A 20123-nucleotide genomic window follows, 5' to 3' on the forward strand; every position below is an offset into this window, starting at 1 on the left:
TGGGGCAAGTCTCGTCTTGGCCAGGTTCGAGGACTACATTGTCCACCGAGCCAGCATAAGCCACGGATAACCTTGGCGGAAAGCTTGGCCATCAAGTCAGTCATAAGCTTCTTACTGCTTCAACAGCGACTGTCGACCGTCCAAGATTTGGTCACTCAGACCCGCATTACTTCAAGCTATACAACGACGATGTCTCGTCGCTGGCTGCTCCCATTTCAAAATCTCAATTCAACCGGGCCTGCCGGCCAGGTCATCCCTTAGCCTACAGCTATTTTGTAATCGTGACCGGCAAGCCAGGTCAAATGCGAGATGTGCTATTAAAAGCCTGGTGCCAGAATCTCTTGACTCGTGAATGCTCTTCGATCCCCGTGGGGTCACTTATTTGCCTTCCGTGCGTCCCTTTATTAAAAAAACCCCGGTCGTTTTCACCAGTAAAATTCCATTTTTAATTGGCTCAAGGTCCACTTTTAAACCGTGCCGGCATCGTTAGCACTCTTCAAACCGTCCGCTAGGCGATCCGAAACTCTGGACGATTTAACACACCCAGGGGTTCAACTACCGGCGAGATGCGTCTGGTGTCGCGCAGCGCCATTGTCAAGTCAGAATTAGAGCGCGTAAATTGGCCAATGCGGTGGGATATCCTCGATAAGAGATAAGCAAGGACAGGGGAGGTGAGGGGGTGGCGGCATTGTGGCGCCCTCCGTGATTCTTCAGGACATCTGGAAACGTTCATGTTGTCGTCGCCACCCTCTCAATTTGGCCTTTGTTGGCGATGCCACTCGCTTACTTGGTGCGGCCCTACGGCTGTCGGCATGGTCTCTTAGTGGGTGGAAGCGGGCTTTTCTAAACCGTTTCCGTGTTAGCTTAAAAAAATGTCCCGTATAAACAACGGGAGTGCCAGGAAGCATCAGTCATGAGGCAACATGTGCAAAGGAAAAGTCGACTTTGCAGCAGCAGTGCGGGGGCTGTAAAGTCATTATCAATTGATAGCTAGTCATGCCCATGATTTTGTGGCGAAGCAGAACATGCCGCTCAATCCCAGGTGAGGGGGCTGTTTTCGACGTCGATATCGCGGACGACAGGTGCTCACTCTACGGAGTACAAAGCAAGCCAAATGGAGTAAAGCGGGGCGACATGACTTGCAAACAAAAGCCGGCCACCGCTGTTTCATGGGGGAAAAAAAAAACGTAAGAACAGACAAACTTAAACGCCAAGTGAGAAGAAGCAAGTTGTATCTGTGACATGGGCTCGGTGGTCAACTGAGCCGGAGGATTGGGGCGTTGTTGCTGCGGCCATTCCATCTGGTCAAGTCGATCCCCTAAAGTACGTTGTGTGAAGGCTCCAATCAAGTATCTGTGGGGATGCGTATCCAATACGAAGCTAGATTTTAAAGGATACATGTAGTCACAAGTAAATTAGGTGATGATACAAGTTCCCCACAAGAAGGCTTATTACAAATCGCTACATCATAATACTCCAAAACTTAAACTGCCACCAAAGTCACCCGAGGTTACCAGTTGCCGGTAGGGGTATTGTAGGGCCCGTGACCTCACTGGGGGCTACCTAGCTCAAGTCCTCCTATAAATTTATAGCTATTGTCGCAAGAAGATATAGGGGGTCAACTGGTACTAACACACAAATATGCGTGGCGTGGCCACGCCCGTTTTTTGGTGCGACAGCTACATGTACATATACTGCCAGGCTCAATTTGTGGGGTCACGGATCCCCCCGCAAGTCTGGAACAGTTAAAGAGATACTACAATTGATGTACTTTGAACCCTGAATGTTAGCAAGACTCGACATTACATGGTGGTGCAAAGCCAGTAGGACGCAATAGTTGTATCAATTCATAGCACTTGAGAGTACAGAGCTTGACTGGGGCAATAGAAGTCACGGGTCTATAGAAGGGTCTTTTGAATGCTAGTGCTCGAGGTGATTCTATTTGACTGCCGGAGTCACTATTCCCTCCAACTTCCATGTCTTTTAACAGTATGTCTCCTATATGGACAGAAAGGGTCTGGTAATTGTTAGCACAGAGGTCCCTGCCTACAACCCCCACAAGCTTCTTTGTCGAGTCAATCAACCTCACTCTAGGCAGCTTACAATTGACAGGTTCGGTCTGGTTGGATTGCCCCAGATTCTAGTTCACAATACCAGCAGTGGTTCCGGTATTGCCCTTGTACACGCCGACGCCAATAAGCGCCACGACGGCCAAGAGTACGCCAACATTGGTGCCGACGATCTGTTTTCTTGTCATGCGCCAGTTGCGATTCGGGAGCCGGACCCGCGCTTGTGCATCGGCATCCGATTCCAGCCTAAGGGCCACAAAGCCACTGCTGTTGCTGACATCGCCGTCGTCGTTGCCCATGCTGTCATCGTTGTCCATGTTTTCGTTGTCGACTACTTGTTCATTTCCACCACCCGAATTATTCCCCCGTCCATAATTGCCAAGGCCCCCTCGGATATGAGCACTGGCAGGACGGAGGGGTAGTTGCTTGAGAGTATCGTCTGGCTCCTCGGCCGAGCCCCTGCTATTCGCAAAGGAGGAGGAAGCAGACGATGCATTTCGCACGTGGTGATTCGTCATTTGAGCAAGATGACAACGGAACGTCAAGTATGGAGAGTTTCTTGGTTCGTGTACCGTGTTGTGAGAAGGAGAGTGCCGGAGTGGTGTTACTGGAACAAGAGCTGCGTGGAAGTTGTAACTGCCGCTGCGGCTTGTTATCCGGAACCCAATCCCAATTTATACATTTGGCTCGAGCAATTCGCTCTACGAAAAGTACCAAGAAACTTTGAGGCTGATACACTAGGATCAGCCAGCATGTAGTTGCCGGCATGGCACTTGATCATGGGGGTTTACTTGCCGCAAGCCGGCACGACGCCTTCGGAATGAGCCCGTGGACGGTTGTGTCCTCAAGGCCATGAGGAACCGCCTACAAGTACCAAGCCGAGCTCACGACGCCTCATACCTAGCCCAGACGCTCGTCCGCAAACCGGCAAACAACTTTTCTTGTACAAACAAGCTGGACGGGCAGTCTTCATGACACAGAACTTCTCCCAGCTACCCACTGGCCGTTTCAGTCATGATGCAACTTCAATCTGTAAGCCACCGCACACGTAGAAGGACGAATCGCACCACCCGATAGAAGCCCTGTGGCTGGCTGCCACAGGAACCGTGCTCACGTGGTCAAAGGGGCGAAATGGGAAAAAAGGAGAAAAGAAAGGCATGGAGTTGAAAAAAAATTTGGTCCCAAGGCTGCTACTAGTGACCGATGACGTACACCTCTCACATCGCGTCCGAGTCTTGACGTCTATGTGTAGCGTAGAGTAGCTACTCGCCTCGACTTGCACGCTGTCGCAGACAGACTCATTCGCTTATCGACGTCCAGAGACTTATGCATCTTGGAGTAGGTCGTGGACTCGTGGGATTCAAGCGGGCTGGCTTGGACGAAGAGGGTCGAGGTGATGGGTGCCATCAAGCACCACAAGGCCCCGAGCTGTATTCTGGTGCTCTGTGCTGCGTCATCAACCATCGTGGTTTTCCAACAGCCTGTGACAATTTAGTCGGTTGACCTCTGGTGCTGTCGATCTTATTCAATGCGAAGGTCTGTTGTCCTACAGTCCTAGAAGAGCCCGTGCCTCCTCGCCAAGTATGACGCCGCAGGTTGGCCCCGACCCCACAAGGCTTAAGTCCCGCACGCCCTCGGTGCTGCTATACCACATTAGTCTCTACACGAGCCTCAACTTGGCTGTACATGGACATCTGGAGCGACCATCAATGGCCATCTCCCGGCCGCCCCGGCTCTCTGGGTGTGGCACTGCCACTGTGGCACAGGTGGCGAGGCACGGGCAGCAATACTGAACGTTCCGGGACTGGCCTCGTGAGATTACACTAATAAAGGGGGGGCGCCCCTTCTCAAAAGGGCACAGTTGCAGCTTGACCAGACGATAGAATCCCTGCAGTCAGGTTATGCTATTAATAAAAAATGCCTCACAAAGGTTATGGCCACAGACCCGGTTGGATGCGGCCCCTACAAAACATCGTGTAAGCATGTTGCGCGCCTGAATTGCTACATTCATGTCACATGCTGCTTCTGAGGCTGTCTGGCGGACCTGGCTTCGCCGGCGGATCACTGGGGTGTCTGGTTCCAGGTCATCTCTGCGCGAATCAATCTCGGATTCTGTTGCAAACCCGATTGGAAATGCACACTGAATCAGAGCTATCAATTGATGCAGCATAAGATGGGCCGCAGCAGACCAGTCTTTCCATCACTCGTGATGGACTCCCGAGCTACCAGAAAGGGCTGTCATTCGAGTCATGCATGCTCTGTGGAGGGCAGCTCTTCTCACATGTGCTATCCTTTTTTTTTAAAAGGAGTACTCAACTTTATATAGTATTATACGCGCTATTTATTAATTTATAATCAAAATTACTAGTACGTAATATGTACTAGTTATAAATTGCCCCTTGCGACAAGTCCGTAGACCATGTCAACACAACACGCTGACGAGGCGCGGCACCGTCCATGCGAAGCTGGAGGCGGGCTCCAGCACGCATGGAACACGCTGCAGTTCCACGTCTCTGGAGTGCATTGCTGTCCAGGAATCAAGTGATTGGTGGTGTTTTCTATAGTAATGCAAGAATAGTAGAGATTATGGAAGGTGAGATGGATACTGTTGACCAAGGACAGCGCGAGGGGTGAGATCTGCTTTATAGACAGGAACATTTCATCATGTCTGGTGGACTTCTGGAATGTTGGGGCAACGGGCACGCTGGTAATTGAGGCCACCATTTCCCCCCGGTGCCAATTCTCGTGCAATCATTGCGTGCCAAGCTCCATGCCTCCCAGTACACCATCAAGTTTGCCTCTTGCAAGAGTGCAACAACACAGTCAGTTGCCTTGGTGCTATTCATCGGATCGGACGTTGAATCCTAGCAAGTAGAAGATGTGTTGGTGGTGGTTCGAATGGCGCCAGGCAGCTACTGACGCCAGCTGCTGGCGGCCACCACATGTGCAGTCTTCAATGTTCCCAAAGGACCTTGGCAGCCAGGGAAGCGCTACTTGTGATTGGGTAGCCGGCAGTCGAGTCAGGCGGAACCGTTCCGTTGGGGTTGCCAAGAGATCAACTTGTCCACCAGACATTTGAAATGCCGCCAGGCATTAACGCTAGAGGAAGATGCACCAGATGGGGCCCCGCAAACCAGCAGGGTTGACTGGTTAGGTCCAGCCTACTAGCTTCGAGTCTACGACAAGTCAACATCTTCCACACACGGCCTAGTTGCTTAATTCCGGGACGTAACATTTTGACTTTGTAGAATAGAATACACCTTTCCAAGTAGAGCAGAGATACAATATATACTATCACGTATGCCCTATAAAAGAAGGACTATAGTTATTAGTATATAGATGCGAGCTGCGAGAAATAGTAAACTGCGGGGACTCCTGGCACAAATTCGGCAAAACTCACAGACCGAGGCAGCCTTCCTCACTTGCCTTTGTTACTACTACCCGTTGGCAACTAAGTGTAAAATACTAGACTATAAATTATACTACAAAAACTACTGTAATGTAGTTTCTCCGTCAATGCTCTGCGAGTCATTACTCACACAATAGCGGACTCTGATAAAGCAACTCCGGCTATGCCGTTTGTTTCATCTTGATTCGCCCACTGAGGTTTATGCATACCGGCCCTTTACAAGGTAAGATGCGGGGTTGGACATACAAGTCGCAATAGAACCTGGCTTTCTGGTCCTTGTGGGATACATTGAGTGTGAGTATTACCTATTCAATTCATGCCAGCATTATTATTCCCACTAACTCGCATAAACGCCACAGCTAAGTAGTAGAATTCGCCAAGTCCCTGCGACGGCCAAGCTATGGGGAATTAAACGCTGCAATGTGCTCAGAAGTTCTGGCGGCATTTCCACTACGTGGAAGGAAAATCCAATAACTAGAGCAAGGTTGCCGTGTAGATGCACGTATTTTATCATGCAAAACGCACAGCCAAAATGTCTTTCTCCTCATCTCCGCATGGCATTCCAACATGCACGTCTCCGGAGGATTTTAACGTTCAGGACGATTGACGCTTATTGACCGTTGGAAAATAGGGTCAAGATAACCCGGCTGAGTGACGCGTCTGTGAAGCGCATAAATTCAACACGTAGTGCGCTTACATGGCTTCAGTAGGGGCTCCCGCAGGAGCATTAAGTAGGCGAGTAATGACTAAATATGCAAAGTGCTTATTGGTCCCACCACATTATTTCCAAAATAAATCAAGGGCTTCCCAGATTGTATATGCATAAAATGAACAAGAAGGGGGTCCTGACTTAATTACTGAGTCAGTTTGATAATTTAGCCATGCATACAGTAGATAACACTGAAATTGCAACGTATTCGGCTCGATTACGAGGCATAAACCAAAATTTGGTGTTCAATCCTTAATTTTAAAGATACCTCAGCGCCTGTGTGGGGGGATAGGAAGCAGCAGGCCTTGAAAGAGCCTGTACCTGGGCGATTGAGGTGCGTAAATATATATAGACCAGTTGCAAGCCCGTTGTGGCAAGTCAGAAATGAATGAATTGGCCAATATTGGTCTCGCTTTTAGCTCTCTATCTAGCCATCTGCAGTCTTGGGCCAAATTCGCTATGCTTCGCTCATCGCTCGTGGCTGTGTTATGCCTAGCAGCGGCGCCATTCGTGCATGTTCATGCTCAAAACGGAACCTCTGTAAAAAAAGGATTTCGCCATTTCTTAATCCTTGAATGCGAGGACGGTCAAGCTCTTGAGCCGGTCATCCAGGCCGTGGAGAAGAATGGCAACCAAGTGCGCCGAAAATTCGAGTCGAAAATATTCAGAGGCTTGTCGGTCAAGCTAGTCGGAAGAGACATGGAACAGATTGAGGGCGTAAAGAAGATATGGCGGGTTCAAGACTCTTTCATAGACACATGGAGCTTCGCTCGACGCGGGCAGGACCTGCAGGAGGAGACTTGGGGCCCCCTTCCTACAAAGCCGCCATTGACCGCGGCGAGGCAGCCTACATGTAACAAGACGACCGTCGAGTCGATGTGTGGCAGCAACATCCCCGAGTTCCAGTGGCCGCACATCATGACACAGGTAGACTTGTTGCATAAACAGGGCTTTATAGGAAGCAATATCACGATTGGACTTGTTGACTCAGGTGTCGGTATTCCCTCCCGCACCATATACATGGCTGACGTCCGTTGCTAACTACTGAGACGGTAGGTCGACTACAAACACCCGGCCCTTGGTGGCTGCTTCGGCAAAGGCTGCAAGGTTGCTTTTGGGGACAACCTGGCACAAGACAAGGACGGGGGCGATCCGATGGACTGTACGGGCCACGGCACCGCGGTGGCCGGTGTTCTTGCTGGATACGACGAGGCTGGCGGCTTCGTTGGCGTGGCACCAAATGCAACGCTGGGCGCCTACCGAGTACTCGACTGCAATAACAAAGGACAGGAGGATGATTTCATGGCCGGTCTGATCCGGGCGTTTGACGACGGAGTACAGATTATTGTTAGCTCGGCTGTCATTCAGACCATTAACTGGGCTTCCAGTCCCTCCGCCATCATCGCCTCGCGTATTGTCAGCAACGGGGTCCCCTGCATAATTGGCGTGGGCAACCTCCAAGACCTGGGCCTCTTCAGTACCTCGATCCCTTCCACGGGTCGGGGCGTTATAGCCGTTACTTCGTTCGGCCAGGCTGATGACAGCACCACAGGGGCTATTCTCGGCAGTAATTCCGCCTCTGGACCGACGTGGGATCTCGATATTAAGCCCAATGTCGGCGCACCGGGACGCCGAGTGCGACTTGTCAACCTTGGAAGAGGCTACACGGTCGACTCTGGCACCTCGTTTGCCGCGCCCTTCATCGGCGGCATCGTGGCCCTCATTGCTGAAGCTCGCCGCACTTTTGACCCGATCCTCATCGCCAGTCTCCTAACGACATACGCCGCGCCTCAAATCAACCCCTACGAGAACGAGGGTTCCGAGTACTATTCCGTCGCCAGACAGGGTGGCGGTCTAGTCCAGGCATGGGAGGCTTGCCGTGCAACGACACTCGTCCATCCCAGCGCCCTCATATTCAACGACACGGACCACCGCCCGTCATCCATTGATCTGGCCATCACGAACAAGGCCGAGTCCGAGGTTACATACGAACTGTCCAACCTCCCTGCTCTTTCTGTATATACGCTTACCAAGGACGCAATCTGGGCCGGGGAGTCACAGGAATCCATCAGCGCTGGTGCCGCCGTCACGCTGAGCGAGAACTCGCTAAGGCTTCGCCCAGGCCAGTCGGCCACTATCCAAGTCTCAGCCTCAGAGCCCCAAAATCTCGATACGAGTCGCCTGCCTGTATGGTCTGGATGGATCGCGATCAACGGCTCCGATGGCTCCCGGCTCACAATTCCCTACCAGGGCCTAGGAGGTTCGCTGCAATCTGCCACCATTTTCGATGCCAACAAGAAGCGGTTGGACATGCAAGTGGACTCGTCTCAAACGGCATATGATATGTCAGAGAGGCAGGCTTTCCTCCTGACACCGCCCCCAGCCAACTCTAGCCAGCAATTCGCCAAGGTCAGCGCACAGCTTCTTGGTAAGTACGCCAACGATTTGTGGACAGGGAGGCCTGTCGCCGTCTTCTACCTGGTTTTTGGATCACCTCAAGTGCAAATACACGTTGTGCCGCTCGAAATTTGCACGCGGCAAGATCCGCCGCCTCATCCGGGCAACACAACCGTATCGTCCGCTTCTGCCCCGGCCGATCGACTCTGTGTGCCGGAGTCGATGGTTACTGACATAGGCGGTGTCAAGTCCCTTGGCCAGGTCCTTGGATATCCAAAAGACTTTGTACGGCGTGGTCGGCTGGAAGCCGTCTGGGATGGGTCTCTTGCTCGAGGAGAATACGCCCCTCCAGGTAGTTATAAACTTGTGGCCAGGGCCTTGGCCATCTTTGGCGATGCCAACAATCAGTCGCACTGGCAGACTGTCGAGTCGGTGCAATTTGCCATCACGTATAACCCTGCGACAGCGGCCTAAAACATCACATGACCTGGTCTGAAACGGCGACTAGCGCCGGTTTGGCTGGCCCATTGACGTGACAATATGCGCATGACTAGCAAAGTTGTCAAGTGCAACCAAATTCCAAGAATGCATGCAAGTCAGCTACTGCCAGTTAGCTTTGTATGATTTGCTTGGTCATGGGTGGGGTATACATAGGTGGGCAATTGCTTGTCGGTTTCTTCAAACTTAAATCTATTGAATAGCATTCACTGTGTCAATAAAAAAGGGCCGACCGTCCCTATTCTTATATCTGTTTACCACCCGTATTGCGTGCTCCATGGTACGATGAAGCGGCACAGTGTCTTTATAGGCTGAGAGCACTAATAAAATGACACAGTTTCGGGCGTAGACTCGACACCATACCTAACCAGGTACCTGGCGTGCCTTTCCGGGGGGTGCAGTCAATTCTCAGAACTACTTTTGCGAGGCTGGCGGAGCTTAACGCCACGTACTTGTTGCACATGCTTCTTAAAAGTATTTAAGTTGGTGCCGCTTAAAGCGGCGTTAATTGTCGCCGAGTTAGGTGGATAATACCGTAATACTTGGCTTTATCGTATAATAAAAAGTACTTTTAGGCCTTAAAAGCTAATTAAATTAGCTATATATATTACTAGTTATTATATTAATTAATTACTAAATATTGTAAAACCTAAAGGCCTTATTAGGTTGTGGAAGAGAAAAGACGACTTAGTTGCCAACGGCCCAACGGGTAACTGCGTCTTCTCTGACACCAATACTATCCTCACATGACTAACTCGCCTGTTCCAACAAAACCTCCGGCACAGAGCAGTCAAGGTCAATTTCCCTTCATGCTTCACACATCCTCAGAGCGTAATATCTACAAACTCCTCGTGCTGCCCTCACCTCTCCCTGCTGCATCACAAGGCCGTGAAATCTGCAGATTGCCTGCATGCCCTTGATAGGGACGACACGACCAATTCTGGATGAGTTGTCCATCGTCCAGACTCCAGAGCCTCATATCTATTCCATCTGCTAATAATAGCAGCGACATTGGCTTAAAGAAACGAATTTTGCCCGATCACTTCCAGTTTGCCGCATATTCCTCTTCTGGGTCGGCTCGTGATGGGTCTGAAGATGGCTAAAGTCCAGCGAGACAACGAGGCTACACGCTATTGACAGAGACAGGTATGGCTGGCCTGGACCAAAATTCGTGGGTGGCTCTGTTTGGGCTTTGACAAGCGGAACCCGTCGCACGACATATTGTCACTTGCCACGGCTTCAATTATGATTGCAGCCTCGAGTCTGCAAGAGACGGAGACGACCGAGATGACCCAAGCACCATCGCAATCCATCAATACTAGGTCTGGTGAAGCGGCCCCTGTGTGGAGGCAAATCGCGGCCATATAAGCGAACAAGAGCAGCTACCGTGTTCCAACTACACTGCACCACGTCACCGACATTCAGCGTTCCAAAACCGATCATGTCGAAGAGGTGTTGAAGACAACAGGAAGCTGTGCCAATATCATGCTTGCGGGAGGGGGTTTGGTCAACATCCGCTAATGTGGTGTTACCACAAGCAATTTGGCTTGGTATTGGCAAATGCCAGACTCTCACTCCAAGACCATACCGGGAGTTGAAGCCCAACAGGCCACGACATGGCTGTAATGCATGAGAGATAAGTGCTTTGGGATGAATAACGCCGAGCAATTCCCTGGGCGTTTCTAAATATGGCACAAAACCCAGTCGCCCTCCCTGTCGAGCCAAATACGTCCAGCAAGTCGGCGCTTCTGCCGTCTACACCGAGGTTACAACCGGCTCCGAGGTGCTTTACATATTTGCTACCGTGATTAACAGCTGCGTTTTGACTCGTCGGTCTTGGGTGACGGTAAGTAGGCCAAGTATGATGGACACGCAGACGACATATGTCGTGTACCGCCGTTTACCCCTCAATTAAATGTGTTGTGTCCGTGATGAGGCTCCGGTCGGGACTGTCCTGATCTTCTGCGAGAAAAATTATAAAAATACACGGCGTCTACTCCGAACATGTCCTGCCACGGCGCTGTGCGAGTCGTATACAGCCTCTTACGACACAACCCAACGAGTTACGGGAATCCTGTGCTGAACTCCCCTAGCCAGAATCATGAAACTGGAGGTTTGTACTCAGTTTTCAAACACATTCTCCACTTGAAGCCCCTGATATCTTTGTGTAGTTCACCTGCTAATAGAAGGACTAGAATCTCAACTTCACACTTCCCGAGGGGACAACAAACCATGGCAACCCTCATCTGCTTTGCTTTCCAACGAGATGGAACGACATCGCGGTTTTCATACTAGGAAACTATGTTGCTCACGCAACAACTGTCAAAACGCCGCCCGCAAGCTCACCCATTGCAACCGCATGGTTCATGTTAGGATCGCTCCTTGTGCCGTCAACAGGTCTCGCCTTTGGCATGCTGGCTATTTATCAAGCTCGGAAGGGCTTCAAACAGTCTAGTTTACGAAAAGCCACTCTAGCACGCGCGCTCTGCATGTACGTGAGGGCTGATGACTGGTACATCAGGTCGTGCTCCAGCAGCCAGACTGTACAGGTTAAAGCGACGGTGAACACCTCTCCCTTTCAGGAGAATCGACTAACTATCTGGCGTCTATTCCATGCGGTCTCCAGGCAAGGAAGCTCAGTCATGTGGTCACTGCCGGCCTTGTTTCGCTTGTATGTTAGTCTCTCGTTTGACCTGACAGCCCGCCATTTGTTTTGCATGATGCAAGCAATAGGGAATAGCCATAGACAACAGTCCGAGCGAATACAGCCCGTTTCTGAAGATGTATTGTCTTCGGACAGGTATGTTCAAGAACACGTCTATCTGCCCGATCTTTTGCTCATCATTTCATCGGCAAGTACTGTTGTTGGGCAAAGCGGAAGCCAGCAGCCGATTGAAACCGCCGTCATTTACACCACGCAGGCTGTCTTGCCGTCCTTATCCGCCGACCCGGGCCCCCTTCGCGAGAAGATCCTTGACAACAGCCGCGTGCCCGTTTTCAGCAGCTAACGACAACGGAGTCTGGCCATTAATATCTACTGACTCGATTTCGGCACCTTCGTCGAGAAGACACTTTACAATAGCTTAGTCTCCATTCTCCACAGCCCGTGATAGCGGCGTCCGACAATACTGGGAGTCTTTTGCCTCAATGTCGGCTCCTTTTTCGAGAAGTAACTTAATAATAGCCTTACCTACTATTGTTCTGGAGACATATTGGCTGGAATATTACTAGATACCTGGTTATTTGGTTGCTGTGTGCCTTGGTTGAAGCTCTTGACACCGAACAGAACAGCACCTTGGCCTAGAGCTTGACCACCTATATGATTCATGCCACTCGGCAGATTTGATTCTGGCGTATTTAAAGTATTCATCGTCGGGCTTTGTGAAAGAGGCATACCGCGGGCCATGACGTCTTGTTGATTCTGCTGCAGATCCTGAGACAGTTGAGCCGCCCGGTCCACCCTTAATCGTTGAAGGTTGACACTACCCTGCTCTGGCTGCTCTTGGCCCTGTCGGGGTGTCTGGTTTTGTCCCTGCAGTCTGAGCATATTTCTCTTTAATACTTGGAATGCCTGATTCTGGAAGAACAAGACTAAGGGGTCACGTCCTCGAGCTTGAATCTCCGCAAGCTGTTGAGGGGACAGTCTCCGCTGTAAACTCATTCTCGTGGCAGCCTTTTGTTGATCAGATGTCATTTCCATCATCTTGGCTGCAAGGTCTATAACCTTTGCCCCGTCTGACTGACCGAGTTTCGACATATCATTAGGGAACTGCTGTGGCTGGCGGTTCTGCCACTTTCCAAGGACCTCATGACGCTCGTCTGGAGGAAGGGCTTGAATTTCATGCCATTGTTCCCGAGACATGTTGGCCAGCATGTTGTTGAATGCCTGATTGTTTTGCTCCTGTGTGCCTTCCGCTTCCGACATAGGAGTAGGTCCTGCATGGCTCTCAAGATTCCTAACCCCGGAGTACTTAGATAAATGATCAAAGCCAGGAAAGCGGCCCCAATCAACACCTCCAGTGTTAGCATCCACAGTCTCCAAGCCATGTTCAGCTAGCCCGGGATTGGCATTTTCAGATATCCAGGAACTGTCAAGTGATGGCCATGAAATTTTTTCCGCAGTCTCGAGCGGCATATTCTGCATACTCCGCGTCATGATTTGTGTTGTATGATGCTCTTCAGCCTCAGTATCATCTATGTGGTCAATACTTTGCTCATTAAGTAGTCTGAAAGATAACAAGGAAAGAGCCTTGAGATGGAAAGCTATATGCTTGCAAAGAGCATCTTTGCATTCCGCCGAGTTTTGATGCTGTATTGCAAGGCTACTAATCTTTGCAGGGACGCTCTCGCACAATGGACACGCCAATGGCTCACGCAAGGCCAGAGTCTTGCTCTTCTTTGTACGGGCCCGACGTTGCGATGCGGTCAAATTAGGGTGATGATCCTGGCTGTGGGACTCGAACGAGTCTCTATCGACAAAAAGTTCTCGCTCTTTATGACCCAAATCACAATACCAGGTGAGTGCATGTGCTGAACGATACCATTCGTCTGTATGGAAGGTACTCATGTGATCAAGCCAGTCCCTGTAGTGGATGAAGAATTTCAGTGGTTCCTTGCACTCTTCGGACAAACAGAAATAGGGCTCAAGGTCTTGGTTCACATGATTCCTGTTCACAATTAGCCGAGTCCTAGCACCAAGCAGGGCGAGCCACTAACCTCCAGTAGTCCCTGTTTGCTTTAACTTTCAGGTCCAGTCTAGAGGTAAGAAGCGGTTCAGAGCAGTATGGACATGGGTGAAGTTTCTTGTCAGCTGCAAATGCCGGTATGTCAGGATATAGGAGGGATTCTCCCTGGATAATTCCAGCACTGGCGACTGAGATAGCGGGCCTTTTAACACGTCCGAGTTCTCGCCGCAGTTGTATCGTGTTCGGTATTGAAGCGTCAGTAGCAGAGATTGGCTCCGTGAATGCATCTCCATAATAACGTTTTCGGAGGAGTTCATGGGGTAGCAGTGAGCCTTTTACAACTCCCGTCTGTTTGCCTTTCCTTTCTATTCCTAGCTTTTTGTTGTGTCTCGGCAAATAAAGTAGTCTTCTTCGCGAGGCACAAACAGCTGCGGCCAACTGCTTGATCAGACTAGCTCGAGCAGCTGGGAACTTCTCCCGAATGAATTTACAGATACATTCGCCCAAATATTTTTCACTATCAGAGTCCCAGATTTTGGTAAGGAGGTTTTCCTTTCTGCTTTCAAGAGACGATCGTCGGATGGCGGTTGCTAACTTATGTAATCGGTCAAGCGCAACTGGAACAGCAACCAGTCCCCGAAAGGAGGCACCGTGAGACTCTAGAAGTTTCGAGAGGTTTGAATTCTCATCGAGGTCAGCTATATCTGTCAGAACAGGCAGTTGTGAGTGTTGATTGATATTGGCCGTAGAAGCTAGAGAGACACAGTTAGTCTTCTTTCATTGATACGCCATCCCGTCACAAATACGAACCAAGCTGTAAGTTTCGCTCAACCATACGTAGAAGATTAAGAGTCATGCGTTTGACGTCGGGGTGCAAAAACAATCGGGTATCCAATGACTTGTCGTTGTCAGCGAACACTCCTGTGTAAGCCGCCCAAAGATTGAATCGGGCTTGCACTTCTTGTACTATTAGAGCTTGCTGTCGCCCCGATTCCACTAGACACTTTTCAAAGAGATCTAAGCAGTGATAGGCGACTTCGAACAGCTCCGATCCTTCCGCAATTGAATCCATGGGACCATACGAGATATAGGATCGCTTGGCTAGAATGTTGTTGAAAACCAGAGGTCCAGGACTCAAATATCTGGGCGGGAACAGCGAAATTGATCATCCGATCGCATCAGGGAGCCGAGAATAGCTATTGAGTGACCTGCACCCCTGTATTCGACTCCGAGTGAGACTGCAGGATGTTATTCGGCGCCTCAGGCAAAGTCACGCGGGCGTTTTCGTTGGAGTAGGCGAGTAGTCACGTGAGGATAAATGGTCTGGTACATGGTGATTCGGCAGATGTACTTCTAGGGCGGTTGGGGGTAAGCCTAATACGACAGTGTGAACAGATATATTGACACATTGCAACAAACGCCTCAGTAGCAAATGGTGGCGACCGCAGACAAGTACCGTTGAACATGGTGAAAGACTGGGAAGCCCATGCACAAGTCTCCGCGAATGACCTGAGCTGAGCGTCTACCCCCGCGGCCCGACTTCAGCATCAGATTTATGCAAGTCAGAATCACCTTCATATACCCAAGTTTCCAGTGCTTCTGTCCCCTAGACAAAAACCGCAAAAGACCAACTTTCATGCCTTATGGCTGGAGAATGGCTAGCCGGAGCAGCCGTTGAAGAATGGCACCTTCTCAGATCTCTTCAGCCACTATTCGCTCATCGCGTCGGTCATATTCTGGGTCAGATAGACCAAGAGACTCTATCAAATCTTGAAACTATATTCGACTTTGAAGTTTGGATCCTGCCCAATACGCTGCGAGAGGCTGTGGACAGTGGTCTCATGCAACATCTTCCCCAGACTGGTTGGACGGTGCTAGAGTCACTTCTGACCTCTCTGGAAAAGTATGTAAGCGAACGGGCTCTATTTTTTGACCAGGGCTCTAAGTCTGTCAACCAGGTAAGTTGAGTCTCTAGCCTGGCCGCCGAAGCCCTCCTGGAATAGAAACATGTATGGACTGACTTGTGTAGCCTTTTCGCAAGCTTTGGGCATTAAAATCAGAACTAGAACGACGGAGTGCGGATGATGAGGAATCACTTCTGGATCATTGCCCTCATCTCTCAAAGCTGGTCTGGACCGGAATGACATCTGAAGGGTTACGTGAGATTACAACGGGCTTAGAGAGCTTCAACAGCACCATCAGCTACCTCTCCGTTGCAACGTATGAAGAAGATTCTTCCGAACCGGCAAATAAATGGGAGAAACATGAAATCCAGGTTGTGACAGAAGCTGAAACTTGCAGCCAAAAGGCGACGGTTCTCCGCAATAGGCTGTGTGAGACGTCCCGCGCGTGCAGGTCGCATCATTTGGTGATGATTCAGCTTAACAACATCCCTTCCAGAGATGTACTTTTTTCATCATGCGTAAACGAAAATAAATGGAGAGAGGCAATCTGTGAAATCTCTCTCGACGATAAGCAAGTCCACTTCTATCGGCTGAGTACAAATTACAATCTAATCCGAATTGCAGGCCGGTTGACCGTGATCCCAATAAACCTGAAGGATTTCCTCTTGCAGAACTCTGCGGAACAATAAATAGCTCTAGACACAAGCAGCTGCATATAAAATGCTATGCCTCAACGGCGTCGTACAAGTATACGGATGGCGCCACAATCTTGAAGTCGAACCCTACGATCACGCTTCATGACCTCCTGAAGCAGAGAAGCAGTGATCAGGAATGCATGCTTATGCCGCCAGCCCTATCTAAGATGAGGCTGAAGGCTTTGTCTGTGACACTTGCAAAATCACTGCTAACGCTGTTTGGTAGCCGCTGGCTACAAAGTGGTTGGAATACTGGTAGTATCTTCTTCATGTATGATCCTACCACCAACGAGGTCGTTGACATTACCAATCCGTACATCCAATTCTCATTCGACTCCATGAGCTCAGGTGACTTTCCGGCTAACGGCCAACATTCCTATATTCACGTCTTTTCGTTCGGCTTGATGCTCCTGGAACTAGAGCTTGGCCACCAGATTGCCATCACAGCCGAAGATGAAAACGACGCAGACGAGGAATACCCACCCGTCTACATGGCCCTGTTAAGAATTTTCCACAGCCGGAAGGATGACCTGGATGACCCGTATATAAGGGAAGTTATTAACTCCTGTCTCGACTTTGAGAACAGAGTAGAGGGGATCAAGCACCGTGCGTTTAGCGATCATCTGAGACCGAGAGCAGCGCTGCTTCGATACATAGTCCAGCCTTTGGTAAATCGACTTCGCGCAGCTCATCCTGATGTATCCTTTGATTTAATTAATGGCCCGCAGCAGTCCATTCGCGCGGGTTTTCCGCATCCTGCCAGCAACCACACAGGACTATCCAGAGCAAAGGTACAACATCGTACATCAACATTGCAGCAGTTCCCTGGGAACTCGGCCTCGCTCCGAATGTCATCGGCGCAGCCTCATTTCATACGCTCTCAATCAGAATCGGGCCGTCAGAATGCACTCAACAAACATGCCACCCTTGTTTCGAACACTGTTTCTGTGGCTGGCCATGCCCTGAGCGCATCGAAGAAGCCCAAGAATGACCACCCGAGATCAACGGAAATGGCTATTAGCTTGTTTGATGAAAGGACAGAGCTGATTTCCGAGACTGATAAGTGAGCTGTTCACACTTTCCGCTGATGATGAACCGTCGGCTAACCGGATGTGCAGAAGCGTTCGACTCGCCAGCACGTTCTTTGACCTTTTTGAGAAGTTTCGCCGGCACATGCAACCAGCACATGGCAGATGCCGTGTCAAAATTGCTGTTTTGGACACGGGGATAGACACGGCCCAGTGTGGATTGCAGCTGAGGAGAGAAGCCATCATAACTGACCGAGAAACAGCAGAGCCATCCGTCAACGGAGATCCTGTCAAAGCCACACGGTCATTTATTGGCCCTCCGGACGACACCAACGATGTCTGTAGCCACGGAACTCACATTGCCGAGATTCTTCTCAGGCTGGCTCCCGAAGCGGACTTGTATATCGCCAAAATTTCCAACTACCTGCATGTGGACAAGGTGGACCAGATCGCCGAGGTATGCTCCCAAGTTGACAATTGGCTCCGGAGACATTGCTTCAGATGTCGGATGCCGCCGCGTCTCAGTCGGAGTATCCAACTCGGAGACGGCATCACTTTCTCACAGGCTAACGACCTTGACTAGGCTGTAAACTGGGCACTCGAACACGGCTGCGACATTATTAGCATGTCTTTCGGCATGAACCCCTCCTTGGTTCCCGAGGCAAGCCTCTTCAATGTCCAGAACGCCATCCACCGTGCTGCCACTGCTCGCAAAATCATGTTCGCCGCCGCCTCAAATTGCGGTGGCAACGGTCCGCGGGCGTATCCGGCGAGCGACCCCAGCGTCATCTGCACTCACGCTGCGGACGGAAACGGCTACGACGGCGGCATCAACCCACCCAAGGGCGACCACGCAGACTACTTCAGCACGCTTGGAATGGCCATCGGGTGCATCTGGGACGAACGGTGTGTATACAAGTCCGGGACGTCGTTTGCTACGCCTGTCGCCGCGGCCATTGCGGCTAATGTTCTCGACTACGCGGCATACTCGGTCGCCGCGGGCAAGCTGACGGACCAGCGGTATCGCGAGCTGCGTCAGAGTCAAGGCATGAAGAAGGCGTTTACCAAGTTCCTGTCGGTGCAGATGCAGCATTATCGGTACGTTGCGCCGTGGCACTTTTGGAAGACGGGAGTCACGGACGACTACATATGGCAGCGACTCAAGGTCGACTTGACTCCGTGAGAGTATTAGATGAATCCTGTAGTTGCAAACTATAGCAACACCTTTGAATCCGATACGTGGAAGTTGTAGACGTCCAACCTGCACCTTACAGAGCGACCAACTCCCTTGATCAGCCATCCAAACCCGCGGGAATCATCCACATGTCTTCACCTAGATTGGCATTATCCCAACGAACAAATTTCGTAGCTTGAAATTCCGCAGCCAGCCCCGCCAACTCATCTTCACTCACGTCTCCCACGCCAAGCTCCAGGCCCCCTTCTTCCCTGGTCTCATCCGCATCCTCCATGGACGCCCCTTTGAGGTACAACTTGGTCTTGGCCTCTCCACCACCCTTGTTGTCGACAGTAATCTTTTCCACGCGCGCTGCCATGACAAAATCACTCGAGCCCGTAAACGAAAAGCCTTCCTCGCGCATGCGCTCAACTCCCACGTCAGGCCCGCCGTCAGCCGGAACGCCCTGGGGAGCGAACCCGAGCTTGAGCCTGGCACCCTTGGTCACGGACCGCTGACTCTCCAGCGACACACCGCATGCGACTTTGAGCCCCGTGATCAGGTACACGGGCTTTGCTCGCTTCGTGACAGAGAGGTACAGCTGCACGGGCGGAGAGGAGAGGGCCTGCTTGATGTAGGCCTGGGTGGGGATGAACTATTCGATGCCATTAAAATAGTTCAAAGCTGTTAATAACATGAAAATGCTGCAGCGAGCGAGGGTGAATACCGACCGTTGATGTTTCCAGTCTGTCCACCGTCACCACATCATCTGCGCTGCGTTCGTACGTCACGCCGCCCTCGATGCCAACCCCAAAGACGCTCGCCAGCTGCGCCCATACGCCAAAGTTACCGCTCAGCAGCTCCTTGCGCGTCGTGCGATAGCCGTGCTTGGTATCCAGGGGCTGGAGGTCGTCGGCGTCGATGGTCACGCGGGATTTCCTGTTGAGCGGGGCCGGGAAGTCGCCGGGGCTCAAGGTCTTGACAATGTGGCCCAGGTCAAGCGGCCCTTGCGGCGGAGGGGCCGTGGAGAAGTTGGGGAGGGGAATGTAGGTTTTGGCCATTATATACAAGGCAAGAAGAAGCCGTGTCAAGCCCGGAATAAAATTCTCGACGGCCGACAAGACTTTAGGGAAGGAATACGGGCCTCAGGAAGCTGCCATCGGGGCGGGCAATCCAAAGAGCCGCTCCGTGTTGCCACATCACACCGAAATTGCCTTCCTGGTGGCGTCAAGGTGGCCTCACGTGAGCTTGAATGAGATTAGTTGACATTATTAGTGCCAGTGTAAGCCGGTGCTAGACGCTGCTATAGCTACATACTATTTTGGAATATTTAAACTAGAATAAAAGAAAGAGTAGAGAGTTACTAAGTTTATAGTTTAAGTTTTATAATTAAGAAAAGTATAAGTTATTAAGAATATAATTTATAAAGTTATTCTGCCTTAGCTTCTAGTTTTTTATACTTAGCTATTACTTTTAAGTTTACCTTAATAGCTTTAAAATTATAATAAGTTAAGTATACTTATTAAAAATCCTTTTTTTACTTAATATTATATAT

The 20123-nt window shown here is 50.6% G+C and overlaps 6 protein-coding genes across 6 annotated transcripts; 3 read left to right on the forward strand and 3 right to left on the reverse strand.

The window, feature by feature from the left end:
• Window positions 1-2140: 2140 nt before the first annotated feature.
• Window positions 2141-2587, reverse strand: MAA_09522 (uncharacterized protein; the record flags this gene model as incomplete). Its single annotated transcript, XM_007827520.1, has 1 exon — window positions 2141-2587. One exon carries the CDS (start codon window positions 2585-2587, stop codon window positions 2141-2143), a length of 447 nt encoding a protein of 148 aa, XP_007825711.1.
• Window positions 2588-6571: 3984 nt separating this feature from the next.
• Window positions 6572-9058, forward strand: MAA_09523 (Peptidase S8/S53, subtilisin/kexin/sedolisin; the record flags this gene model as incomplete). Its single annotated transcript, XM_007827521.2, has 2 exons — window positions 6572-7180; window positions 7244-9058. The coding sequence occupies 2 exons, from the start codon at window positions 6572-6574 to the stop codon at window positions 9056-9058; spliced, it is 2424 nt and encodes an 807-aa protein (XP_007825712.2).
• A 2125-nt stretch (window positions 9059-11183) lies between these two features.
• Window positions 11184-12090, forward strand: MAA_11058 (triose-phosphate transporter; the record flags this gene model as incomplete). Its single annotated transcript, XM_011413024.1, has 2 exons — window positions 11184-11195; window positions 11278-12090. 2 exons carry the CDS (start codon window positions 11184-11186, stop codon window positions 12088-12090), a joined length of 825 nt encoding a protein of 274 aa, XP_011411326.1.
• A 185-nt stretch (window positions 12091-12275) lies between these two features.
• MAA_09524 (transcription factor Zn, C2H2) lies at window positions 12276-14839 on the reverse strand (the record flags this gene model as incomplete). Its single annotated transcript, XM_007827522.2, has 3 exons — window positions 12276-13749; window positions 13799-14519; window positions 14578-14839. 3 exons carry the CDS (start codon window positions 14837-14839, stop codon window positions 12276-12278), a joined length of 2457 nt encoding a protein of 818 aa, XP_007825713.2.
• A 571-nt stretch (window positions 14840-15410) lies between these two features.
• Window positions 15411-18577, forward strand: MAA_09525 (Peptidase S8/S53, subtilisin/kexin/sedolisin; the record flags this gene model as incomplete). Its single annotated transcript, XM_007827523.2, has 5 exons — window positions 15411-15725; window positions 15797-15987; window positions 16296-17429; window positions 17485-17851; window positions 17978-18577. The coding sequence occupies 5 exons, from the start codon at window positions 15411-15413 to the stop codon at window positions 18575-18577; spliced, it is 2607 nt and encodes an 868-aa protein (XP_007825714.2).
• Window positions 18578-18686: 109 nt separating this feature from the next.
• On the reverse strand, window positions 18687-19629 carry MAA_09526 (major facilitator superfamily MFS-1; the record flags this gene model as incomplete). Its single annotated transcript, XM_007827524.1, has 2 exons — window positions 18687-19223; window positions 19300-19629. The coding sequence occupies 2 exons, from the start codon at window positions 19627-19629 to the stop codon at window positions 18687-18689; spliced, it is 867 nt and encodes a 288-aa protein (XP_007825715.1).
• Between the last annotated feature and the right edge of the window lie 494 nt (window positions 19630-20123).

The sequence above is a fragment of the Metarhizium robertsii genome (assembly GCF_000187425.2).
Source record: "Metarhizium robertsii ARSEF 23 chromosome Unknown MAA_Scf_4, whole genome shotgun sequence".
Taxonomy (NCBI): domain Eukaryota; kingdom Fungi; phylum Ascomycota; class Sordariomycetes; order Hypocreales; family Clavicipitaceae; genus Metarhizium; species Metarhizium robertsii.